This window comes from Triplophysa rosa, linkage group LG13 (assembly GCF_024868665.1).
Source record: "Triplophysa rosa linkage group LG13, Trosa_1v2, whole genome shotgun sequence".
NCBI classification, from domain to species: Eukaryota; Metazoa; Chordata; class Actinopteri; order Cypriniformes; family Nemacheilidae; genus Triplophysa; species Triplophysa rosa.
Genome location: NC_079902.1, coordinates 18,255,296 through 18,267,756, shown reverse-complemented (window position 1 = coordinate 18,267,756; position 12,461 = coordinate 18,255,296). Strand labels below are relative to the sequence as shown.

Below are 12,461 nucleotides of genomic sequence, written 5' to 3'. Positions count from 1 at the left end.
GCTTACATTTTGTTGGTTTAAAAAAAATATAGACAAACTGAATAATTAAACAAACTAAGTTTATCCAAACAGTTATATACTCACTTTTTGCAATGATCGTTTTGTATTGAAAGTTTGATATGGTTCAAACTGTTGTGCTCAATGACTATCAAACGGTTGTTCTTTATAATAAATCTCAATATTTGAGCAAAATAGGTGTCATGTCATATTTTGTGGTGACCCCTAAGGTTCAGTTTGGACCCTATATCATTTAAACAATAACTGCTTGAACTTTACCTCGGTTCCTGATCATCCTGTCAGGATTTAATATGTCATAATGAAATTTACATTACAAAACATTTAAAGCATGTTATGTTGGGAAACAGAGATACGAGTGTTACAGTTTGAGGAAATGAGGAAATCACAGTAAATCCTCTTTGAGCCAATGCTACACATAAAACATCACCTACTTATTGTGCAAGGTCTTCAGATACATTTTACTGACTATAAAGATGTAATCATTTGTGCGAGAGGGTGTGTTTGGAGTGTATATATACTGGTCTGGTCTCATTTCACTCACTAAACAAATAACCCTTGACCGAGGAACTTCTTCTGATTTCATCTAAGGGTAAATGAAATTACATGAGTACTTTTTAATAATTAATTTTAATAAATTATTGTGAAATTATAATGAAATACTTATTTAAGACATTAAAATATGAATTAAGAAAATGAAATGCTTAATTGAAATGAAGAACAGGAACTTACTACTTTTTGCTTGTATATGTACTCAAACATATATCCGGCAGTGAACAAACTTTGAATGTGTCATCGTTTCTATCAAATAGAAATAATGTGAATCTTGAGTGTTTATGGTGTCTCTTCCTTGTTGACCTCATAATGTATCAAATACTCACTAGGTTGTGTACATTAGAATAGCATTTTCATTTGTTTTATCAGACGCTGTCAACCGAAACGACTTGTGTTTGACATTTTGAAAGAGGGGAGGGGAATAGAACATTTTAAAAATATCCGCGGTCAAATAATTCAAGTGCACAACAGGAGCAAAATCATCAAGACCCTTTGTCAACATTGGGCAAACTGAAAGAAAACTACCGTAACTTCGCTTCGCTTGTTCGCAGTGTAAGTATAAGCAGTCACCAATAGTGAGTTCTTCAAACATTAAGCAATTCATTATTGTGTGTTCCGGAAGACGCTAATTCCATCATGACGCAGTACATTGTTTAATTGTTTACCCGTGTTGCAATGCTCATGCTGCGTCCCGTCCCAGACACCTTGGAAAGTACTTTTAATATAAGCTTAAAAAGCTATTTATTAGGCTACCTGTTGGTTATTTCAGACATACCTAAGCGTTTAATACTGTATTGCTTGAGTCGTTTTAAAATATGCTTGTTTATAGGGTATTGTCACGTCGTCCACACCTTAAACAAATCATGAGCGCTCTTTGACAATCCGCGTATCCGGGGTCAAATAATTCAGGGAAGTGCACAACAGGAGCAAGACCCTTTGTCATCATTTTAGTCATAACTTCGCTACGTTTGTTCGCAGTGTAAGTATATGCAGCCACCAATAGTGACGTCTTCCTATATTCTCCCAGTATTGTGTGATCCGGAAGACGCTAACGGGAATTCCATCATGACGCAGTGTCACATTTTGTATAAAAGTATAACCTATGGAACGCCTAAGTATCCTATCATTACCATTACTACCATACAATAGAATCAATCTGTGTTAAAACTCTTTACAGATTTAAAGAATGGTTCAGGGTGTGAAGACACTGATGCTTCTCTGCATGCTCATTGGATGCTCACAGGCTTTCCCTTCCCTTGGTGCAGCTGAAGATGCTGGCAGTACAGAAAGACGAGATACTATTTGGCATGTAAGTATGACATCTTTCTGTACTGGTGTATGCAGATATAAAAATGTGTTAGTTTAAGGTTTACTTTAAAGTAAAAATACAGTTGAAGTCAAACGTTTACATGCCCCTTTGCAAAATCTGGAAAATGCTGAAAAATTAGAGGGACTTTGAAAATGAAGGTTTATTTTTAATTTAGTCCTGCCCTGAACAAGTTCTTTTACAAAAGAATAACAACAAAATTACACCAAATGTTTACACCAAAAAACATTTTCAGAGGTTTACACCCACCTGATTGTAATAGTTGTGAATGAGTCTCTCGATTGTCCTCAATGTAAACAGATGAATCTCAACATCATACAGTTACTGTTGGACATGAGTCAAATATACAGTACAGAAATGCTGAAAAAGCAAATATTCCGGAGGACCTGGATGATTTTTCTGAAGATCAGTGGACAGTTAAATGACTCAGGACAAACAAAAAATGCTTAAACTACTATGACAAAACATAAAAACTGTCATTGATTGTGCAGGTAACATCAAACAGTATTAATTATCAGGGGGATGTAAACTTTTGACCTGGGCTATTTTTAGAAATTCTGTTATTATTCTATGGTGCGAACTTGTTAACATTTCCTTCGTAAAACAACTTGTTCAGGGCAGGACTAAATTAAAAATAAACCTTAATTTTCAAAATTCCTCTTATTTTTCCCAAATTTTCCAGATTCTGCAAAGGGGGATGTAAACTTTTTACTTCAATTGTATGTCAAGTCTGTCTAATCCACTTACCTGCTGCTAAAGTTCTGGCATAACACACATAGGTCCAACACTAAGGCTTACTGTTTTTCTATGCTACTTTATTGAATAAAATACTGTTTATCTGATGATTTTTCTGTGCTACCACAGGTCTTGGATGTTACTCCACCAGTGTGCCGTGTGTTAAATGAGAGTTTGTTTTGTCCTTTATTTTGTGGAAATGCAACTTGGCAAGTGAGTTATATCTTGTCAGATGGCAGTGGCTCAGGAATCGATCATCCTTCCTTCATCACCACGGGATCTGGTGAAATTAATATTACACTTGATATAACTAAAGACGAAAATGGATACAATGCAACCCTTGTCTCATACAGTGGCTCCTGCTGCCTCAGAAATGTGGAGATTACGGTGACGGACAAGGCAGGAAACAAAGGGGAATGTCCCTTTAATATGCATTACCCTTTAACCACAGTCATTCCAATGACTACATCCAGCTCCGTCACAACCATCTCTGTTGGGTCAAGTTTATTACTGTTGCCATTAAAATCTATGCTGCTGTAAGATATACAGTACAGACACGCTTTTAAACTCCACAAATTTCAATTAAATAATGCAATTGGTTACGTTGATGACTTTCATATTTATATAAGTTTTTATTGTGTAGCTAGAAATAACACAGATGTCTAACTACACATACTTTTTTATTCCTTTTTTCTATTTGTAATTTTATTATACAAGTATTGCATTTAATAAAGAAAAATGCATTGATGTTAACTGTTGTTGATACATTACAGTATATTAATTTATACTGCATACAGTACATTAATGTGTTTTTGGTATTTCCTACAAAAGAATATAAGACACAAATTTATACTTAAATTACCAACACATTTTTATTTGATCTACATCATTAGAAAATATAAAAAAATGCTTGGTGTTTTTGGTTAAAGAGGGAAACGGATAGAAGAGTAACTGAAGGTTAAAATACTATAATTTTCTCTAATGAAGTTTGACGTCCAGATATTCATGCAAGAATGACTGAATGATTCCAAGTGTAGCCATCACAGTTAAGAATAACAAAACACAAATCACCATGTAAAACCCTGGCAACCTTGAAACAAAAAAACAAGACAGAGCTTTATCACTTAGCAGAATGTCAGAGAATACCAATGTTTTACATATATTTTAATAATACCTTTTCTTTGATTCATTTATATAGCCAGTAAAATACATCTCTCTTGCCACAATATACAGAAGTCCACCAAGAGCTGCAATTACTTTAAAAAAGAAAAAAATATATAGGCTGTACACAGTTTCTCAGTTTTCTTCTGATTTTCTAACATACCAACTTATTTTACATTTAGATTACATTCATGTGATTGTGTAAAATACCTTCATTGCAAAAAATACCAGAGATCCACAATACCACCAAGAAGATGGGGTAAAACTCTACACCATTCTGTCTACAGAAACAGAGAAAGGGCATAGTTGGGATTTTATTGCTAAATATTACTTTGGAATAAAATGTTCTTACTTGGATAGAGCTAGTTTTTTACATCTGATATATGAATTAAATAAAAAAGTCTGAAAAGATCTAAAGATCATAAACGCAAGTTTCAAAACTCATTGATCTTACTGGGCACGAAATGTCCTTTCAAACTCAGCGGGTCCAGTAACAGAAGGTGGCATAACTTTATGCTTCATCCTAGACCAGCCCACACGCCTTGCCAGAAAACCTAAAGAAAATCAACCGCTCTTATGCTGCATGATAGTTAACTAGTTAACTAGTAACTTCAAGAGTACTATCATCCTGATATTTAAATTAGGTTTATGGGCTTATTTATTTAGGGTATACTTTAAAGGCACCTTTTGAATAGATTACCTATGATCAATGTGTTCTCAACAAATTGTTAGTGATTCAAGTCTACATTTGGATGGTCTTCGCAAGGTTTATCAAAAGGGGAGCATGCATTTACAGTTACCAGTATACATTTCGTGGTCGAGTGACTAGCAAAGTCATGTATACTTCAAGACAAATTCGAGAAACAAACATCAAAGGTGCTTTAGCTTTTGATATATGTACACTGACAAAGACTTTGAACTTACCCATGTGAAGAGCAGACAGTAACGACACTGCTGCGAGTAGAACTGGCTGATCCGAAGTCATGTTTCGTGTCCAGAAAAGTTCCAGTGGAATTCTTACCACACAAATTGTTAAAATACGTCAGTATTTCAAAAATTACAAAGACCAGCCAATATGACGAGTGAGCTCCTGTGGCTGAGATAAAAAAAAATACCGGATCAAAAACCAGAACACTGCAGCCACACAATATTACAACCTGTTTAAACAGGCGTGTTCAACTTCATGTTGCGATGCGCAGACCATCAGCGTATGACATCAAACATCAAAGTACCGCGAGAGCGATTTGAAGGCATACTGGAGTAGACTGTTGTTGAATAACTCTCTCGGTTATTCGATGCAATAAGCCTACTGTTATTGCGCAACACTTTACACTGTAAACCCGAATGTTCAAAGAAATTAAACAGTTTAAGTAGTGTAAACTTAATTTTATATAAAAAAATCCTAACTAACTAATGTTTTGAGTTCCTGTAACTAATTCTTACTTTTGAGTTAGTTTAACTTAATTTCAACAAGTTAATTCAAGATGATTTGTTGAGAATGAAATTCAGTTCCCACCATGCTTTGCGTGAGACTGCATTAGGAAAGTAAATTTTGAAATGAAGTGTTATTTTATGAGTTTTTAGAAAGGAAAAAGCCTTGTTAATGATGAATGTTCAATTTTCTTGGATATTTAGAAGAGTTTGTTGTGTTTTTGACTTTTGGGGTTACCATCGTTCAGAAGAGTGGTGCTTATGCTTAGGTTGTGGGAGGTGCAATAGCAGTCGTGTGCGTGCGTGCGGTGCGTGCGTGCGTTGCGTTGCGTTGCGTTGCGTTGCGTCACTCTCTGTGAACTGTGAAGGCTGTTTGTTAATTGTTGATGCAGCTGAACTGTTTAGGTTGTCTTAAGACCTTTCATTTATTTAGCTGTAAATATAAAAAGTTACTTTGCTAAATGTTCAAAATTAAAAGGAGTCAACAACAGTACAACAAACTCAAAACTTACTAGTTTTGCTTACTTAAAATTGTTCAAAATTAAAAGGAGTCAACAACAGTACAACAAACTCAAAACTTACTAGTTTTGCTTACTTAAAATTGGGAACATCATAACTCAAAAAATTTGATGTAACTGATTACCTCAAATTTTTTGAGTTTTCCCAACTTATTCGGGTTTACAGTGTACATAGTCAAACAAACCTGTTTGTGACTAAACATTATTCAACGTGTCATGTCAAAACAGTATGATCTAGGCAGAGCCTATTCTGTCGAATTGTCCTACACTGTCAGATTTTACTGCCACATGGCAAAACTTAATATAATCTAAACCATATCGACAAAATAAGCAGGTAGGATCAGGGCCGTACGCAGGATTTTGGAAATACAGAGGTCCAAAAACGGAATTTGTCCCAAACAAAAAAATGGACTTTCTTGATCTACATACATGTGCATTTTAAAACGTTTGGAGTGCAAATTACATAACAATTGCTAAAACCATCTCTGTCTTTTCATGTTTATCAGTAATGAAAGTAAACACATGGTCAATTTATATTTTTATACAAATACTACCAGAATGAAATACAACCTGTCTTTCATAAAGGATCATAATGCATTTGGGTTTGAAATTACATAAAGGTAAGAGGTTTCTATTTTTGAGTGAACTGTCCCTTTAACTTTTTTGTATAGCTACAGAAGTTGCAGACACTTAGGTTTTTATTAAAAATAGGTCAATTTAAAATAATATAAAAACAGAATTAAAGAACGAGAATTTGTTTAAAAGTGATGCACTTGAATTATTTGCAAATCATATAGTTGTTTTAATAGGCTAACCACAACCTATAAACACACCTGAGTCAAAGGCACGCAGTTTAGCATGAACTAGTGGAGGTCTGGTAATGTTTTTGTCGCGTCAAACTGACATTAAACACGTAAATTATATGTTTTCGGCGTTTTGTAGTTTGGATTACTAGATATTACAATCGGTCGTTTACAGGCTTGTTGTTTAAATGTTGACGCGCGTCAAGCACGCTCAAAACGAGAGTATAAACTCCCTATGGAAAGCCAGGAGGGTCAAAAACGCGCGAATTTTAACACGTCAACAACGCGTCGAGAACGCGTTGTTTGCGCATAGAATGCGTGTTGTTTGCGCGTAGAGTACGTGTAGTTTACGCGTGAAAAATCGACCCGTATTTGACGCGTAAACAACACGTATTCTACGCGCAAACAACGCGTTCTCGACGCGTTGTTAACGTGTTAAAATTCGCGAGTTTTTGACCCTCCTGGCTTTCCACAACTCCCGGGCGCTCTGAAAACAGGTTGAATGCGACGCAGTCAGCGTTTTGCACGCATTTTGTAGACGCGACATGTGAATGACCGCTAACATTTCTATAAAACATTAAACAGTTAGCTACTTACATCCCACTCTTTCAAAGTAGAACTGAACTCGAGCTTGACTTCTGTAAATAGCAACTCACGCCTTCTTTCATTTTATTGGACAATAATCCTCGCCTTTCTTCATTTGATTGGCCAACTCAATCAGATTGACACTTAAGAGCGCTGTTAAACAGCTGAGGTAGATCTGATCTGAGATCAGTTATCTAGGCGTTTTCTACTAAATTGAACAACAGAAAAATAAAAATATATATTAAAAAGAACAAAATAAAATAAATAAAAACATACAGACTTGACAGGATTAACAAAAAAATAAGGTAATACAATTACATCTTAAGAAGACACAAATGAATACAGAGATACAGTTTTCATAAAAAAAAGAAAGTCACTTACAAAATAAGATTGGATAAACACTAAAAAGTCTGACCAACATTTTTTGGAGTATATGCATTGCCAAAACAAATCAATGAAGTCTTCTTCGTCAGATTGACAAAAACTGCAGTTCACTTCAATGTCTGACTTATATTTCCTGAGAAAGGCTTTAGTCGGGTAACATTTATGAATCCGTTTAAATGTTATTTATTTTATTTTATTGGTAAGCAGATACTTATGGTGTAAAGTCCAAACTTTCTCCCGAGATATATTCTCCACAATATTATTACAATCTGGTATTACATAAGGTATTGTTGTTAACTCTTTCTGAAAGAGAGCTTACTTTACAGCTGATTTTACAGTTATTCTTTTGTTGGTCTATAGAAAAGCACACACTTTCGATGATTGTGTCAGTTAAAGAGAGATAATAAGTAGGCTACTTGGCCATGGAAATTTGGTGCCTTGCAAAAGACAAGACACCAGAAGGAATGGCACTGAAAACGACAGCATATTCCTCAGCAGATACTGGAATATTGTATTTCTGCAAGAATTCTGAATAGTTATAAAGTCTGCCTTGCGAGTTAAAAAAAAAGGTTGTTTTCGAACCAGTTGCCAAAGAAAAGTTATTTATTCTTATAAAGAATATTAACTTACCAACGTTAGAGCACTGGGGTCTAAATGGAAATCCGTGAGTGCTGACCGCGATGACTCTTGATGATGTCAGAGACTGTGCGCCGGAGACGTCAGATCTGCTACAGACACAACAGCCCTCGAGTACACGAAAAAAGCAAAGCGCAAAAATGGACAGCGATGATGACGACATGAAAGAAGTGGTGGAAGGTACGACAAGCGTATTCACAAACGATACAGTGTGCGTACGTTTGTTTTTTGTCTCTGTCAGACTCAACTTTAATGCAGTCTCATTCCGTCGAGGATTACATACAGACAGCACTCATTCCTTCCCACACGTGCTGCCAAACACGCGAGGCCCTTTAGGTTTGGATTTCCTAAATCCTTTCGATGATGAAAAGCATTATTTGGGCTTTGGATTTGGTTTCGGAGACCCTTTAAATTCTGAATATCTAAAGACGACAGCTTGAGTGATAAGAAGAAATATGACGGAAATGATTGATTGGTTGCTAGTATAAAATAATAGTAATATGTTATTAAATACGTATGTTTGTTACATTCTACCAACCATTAAGTTAAAACATTATACCTCCTGTGTATATATTGATCTTTTCTTGGACATAATGATGTTACCTCGTGGTTACAGAAATAGTTGTCATAAGATTTCGTCATATTGGACTCACAATGACCATTTTTAACAAAAACGATATGCTCTGCTGCGGTATATGTATTGTCTGTGTCATGTATATGTCTATATGCTATGATAAATAAAAACGTGTGACTAAATTAAGTGCTAAAATTACATTACACATTTCAGATACATTTTTCAACACTTCTGAGTACAAAGTAAACGTCATATAATGTGACATATTTCCAGTCATTAATATAGCTTGAACAAAACCACACCATGAGAGTTGCCCTGATGTCAGTTCTGGTCAATAAACAATCCACTTAGAAACCGTGCTATAATTTGGGTTAAAACGCAAATGTTGCCTGAATAGCTGTTAATTGTGTTTTCCATTTATTATGCCTCAGCTGTGATTACAATGTCCTTCTTTTATAGGGCCACTGGATGAGGACGACCAGCCTCACGGTTTCTGTACTGTAACCTACTCATCCAGCGACAGATTTGAGGGACTCTTTGTTCACGGGGAGAAGAATGGAAAAGGCAAATTCTTCTTTTTTGATGGGAGGTATGAGACTTGTGTGTGAAAGTCTATTATTGATTTCTAAATGGTAATTTAAGAACGATACGTCACTGTGAGTCAGTATCTTTCAAATTCCCATGCAGGCATGGATTTAAATTTCTTAAATTTCTTAATCCCCTCCCTGTCTCTGTTTTTCTTATGGGCACACACACTCCTTTTTTGATGTCCTATTTGTTCTACATACAAAAACCCTGATGTCAGAGCTGCAGCCCTCTGATCAGGTGCTTATACTGGTGTAACAAAAAAACAGAATTTTAGTCTTCCCTTGAGGTCCTTTTCGGACTTTTTTCTTTTATTCCGTAACTTCCTATCTGTACTCCACTGTCCTGTCTAACAAAAGCAAAAAATGCCCACATAAATAACTTGAAAAATCGCTTATACTGATAGTCCAAAGATTTAAGGAATCTGTCAGCGTTGCCTCCATGGTGTCTTTTGAGATCTGGTCCTCATTTAATAATATTTCACCCATGTCACTCATTATTTCTCTCTGTAGTACGCTGGAGGGTTTCTATGTGGACGATGCTTTGCAGGGCCAGGCTATTTACACATATGAGGAAGGAGGTGCTTTACATGGGACTTATGTAGACGGCGAGCTCAATGGACCTGCTCAGGAGTTTGATGTAGATGGTCATCTTGTCTTTAGAGGCCAGTACAAGGATAACATCCGCTGTGGCATGTGCTGGACCTACTATCCGGTGGGATTTGCTTGACTTGGCTATTTAATAAATGTTACAAAAATGTTTACTTTGATCATGGACATTATGATAAAAGTACTGATAATAGTACCAAACTTGTCTTAAACCGGTAATATTTCATCAAGAAATGGCTTTTGATCCAGGTTTCTATGTAGCTTCTTATTCTTCAATTGTCGTTGTGAAGGATGGTGGCTTTGTGGTGGGGGAGGTGAATGAGGATGGAGAGATGACCGGAAATGCTGGGGCCTATCTCTACCCTGATGGGTCTACTGCACTATATGGCACCTTCGTAGATGGAGAACTCATTGAGGCTCGACTTGCCACTCTTACCATGCAAGAGAGCGGCAGACCACACTTCACTGTTAATCCAGACAGTTAGTTGATATTCTTTCTAAGACTTTTCTAACTTTAACATTTACACTTTGACACTTTGCATCACTTCATATTATTATACTTTATTTAATTTTACACAATAGAGAATAGAGAATGAATAAAGCAATGTAGTAATCTGAATGTTAATGTTGTTTTTTACTCTTGTTTAGGTACTGTTTATTGCTATGATAAATCTACTTCTTTCTGTATCGCTGGTCATAAACTGTTCCCTGACCCCTACGAAAGTCAACGGTTGGTGCAAGCTGTGATCAACCATGTAAACCTCAATCTATCAAATTTTGCTTTGAAAGTACTCCCTATTCTCCATTGTCTTATTTTATTGGGGAGGTTCTGTTCTTTCTCCACATTAAATGTAATATTATTGACATAGAGTAATGACAGTTGCTGTCTTGAACTAAAAGCCGATGGTCTTTTTTGTTGTCTAACAGTGTTTATGTAGGACAGTCACTTATCTCTGGAGCTGGAGAAGGACTGTTTGCAAAAACTGAAGCCTAGGCCAACACTGTGATGGCTTTTTATAATGGCGTCCGCATCACACATTCAGAGGTGTGTCAATTTTGTACTTTTTTTAAACACAAAATGGCTCATTATACTTAATATAAAAAAAAACACATCCTGATTGTTTTCTAATAATATTAAAACTCACAGGTGGACAGTCGTGACTGGTCTCTGAATGGGAACACCATTTCATTTGATGACGATACAGTGATTGATGTTCCTGAACCTTTCAATCTGACTGAGAATTATTGCGCATCTCTGGGCCACAAGGCTAATCACTCCTTCACCCCCAACTGCAAATATGACCCGTTAGTGTTGATTTATGTTTTATAAATATACAGAGCTGTTCTTTTCTTTCTTACATTGAGTAAAATTTTTAATGGATCTGTGGATTCTGTGTGTGTGTGAGAGTATGTATTAGACATGCATTCATAATCACAATGTTGACATATTTTTAACCACATCTGTTTGTACTTGTTTTATTTAGGTTCATCCACCCTCGTTTTGGGCAAATAAAATGCATCCGAACAATCTGTGCTATACAGAAGGATGAGGAACTCACTGTTGCTTATGGTTATGACCATGAACCATCGGGAAAATCTGGTCCAGAGGCACCCGAATGGTACACAAAGCAGTTGCAGGAGTTTCAGCAGAGAGAATCAGGAAAAGAGGCTAAAGAAACCTGCTAAGATCCTTCTCACCGCCAAAACATCATCCCTTCCAACCTGCACTTCGATCAGAGACTAATTCTATCCTTTGACTTTCTAATAGTGTGCAAACACTAACAAATAATTACTTTTTTAGGTATTCTGGTACAATTTCCTCTTTCTGAATATATCCTGGTCTGTTTACAAAGATTGTAACTGTGAAAATACCCACTCAGATCATTGAGTAAGCTGCAAAATTCTATGGTTCTACACTGTGGAAGGACTAGTATGTGTTGTATTGGTGAATATTAATTGGAAATGGGCAAGTGATTGATAAGGCATTTTGCTGTGGAGTGGGGTTATTTTAAAGATTACTGTAACTATTCCTTGGGATGTTCCACCTCTTTACCACAACTTGTGATAACTATGCAGTATTAAACCAGTGTCTTTTGCTGCTCTTCTGTTGTGTTCTCCTAAATTAAAAACATTTAGACTTTTATATATATTAAGCTGTTTGTAACACCAATAATTACACATGTAAACAAATGTTTCCTGTCATTTGTTGTGGCCTATACAAACACTGTCTCTAGTGGTCTTGAATTTCATCATATTCCTGGCAGTACAATATTTATGTAACTTTTGTGTTTCTCCATGCCAAGAGTGTAATGTAAGATCTACACCACTAAAAGAAAGTTTAAGTAAGGTGTACTTGTGAGTAAATAGAAGGGCTCTGAGAACAAGGCACAAGGTTAAGAGAAATATTTATACTGAAGTGATAGTGTAAAAGGTTTTGATATGCAATAACTATCAGCAAAGATTTATCAATAAATACAGCACAAAACTCATGGAGTTCATTGAGTCCTTTTTTACACAAATATATAATGATCAAAGTTTCTGTAA

The 12,461-nt window shown here is 35.8% G+C and overlaps 2 protein-coding genes and 1 long non-coding RNA gene across 6 annotated transcripts; 2 read left to right on the top strand and 1 right to left on the bottom strand.

Moving 5' to 3' along the window:
* Positions 1–477: 477 nt before the first annotated feature.
* LOC130564148 (uncharacterized) lies at positions 478–3,305 on the top strand. The gene is made up of 3 exons (XR_008964205.1): positions 478–607; positions 1,748–1,879; positions 2,762–3,305. It is a non-coding gene; the product is annotated as an uncharacterized LOC130564148 (long non-coding RNA).
* A 172-nt stretch (positions 3,306–3,477) lies between these two features.
* mgst2 (microsomal glutathione S-transferase 2) lies at positions 3,478–8,257 on the bottom strand. 4 transcript variants are annotated; one of them, XM_057350055.1, is made up of 7 exons: positions 8,145–8,216; positions 7,143–7,338; positions 4,718–4,809; positions 4,248–4,347; positions 4,004–4,074; positions 3,807–3,888; positions 3,478–3,722 (listed from the first exon to the last, which is right to left on the bottom strand). In XM_057350055.1, exons 3-7 carry the CDS (start codon positions 4,776–4,778, stop codon positions 3,611–3,613), a joined length of 426 nt encoding a protein of 141 aa, XP_057206038.1. In that variant the 5' UTR covers positions 4,779–4,809; positions 7,143–7,338; positions 8,145–8,216; the 3' UTR covers positions 3,478–3,610. The 4 variants fall into 4 exon arrangements, with proteins under 4 accessions (XP_057206038.1, XP_057206037.1, XP_057206035.1 ...); XM_057350052.1 differs by having other exon boundaries at positions 3,490–3,722; positions 4,718–4,889; XM_057350054.1 differs by lacking the exon at positions 7,143–7,338 and having other exon boundaries at positions 3,479–3,722; positions 8,145–8,251.
* setd7 (SET domain containing 7, histone lysine methyltransferase) lies at positions 8,172–12,400 on the top strand. Its single transcript, XM_057350051.1, is given in 8 exon segments — positions 8,172–8,330; positions 9,184–9,313; positions 9,822–10,023; positions 10,208–10,397; positions 10,566–10,647; positions 10,845–10,962; positions 11,065–11,222; positions 11,402–12,400. Coding segments are annotated over 8 exon segments (1,218 nt in total). The 5' UTR covers positions 8,172–8,194; the 3' UTR covers positions 11,604–12,400.
* Positions 12,401–12,461: the final 61 nt, after the last annotated feature.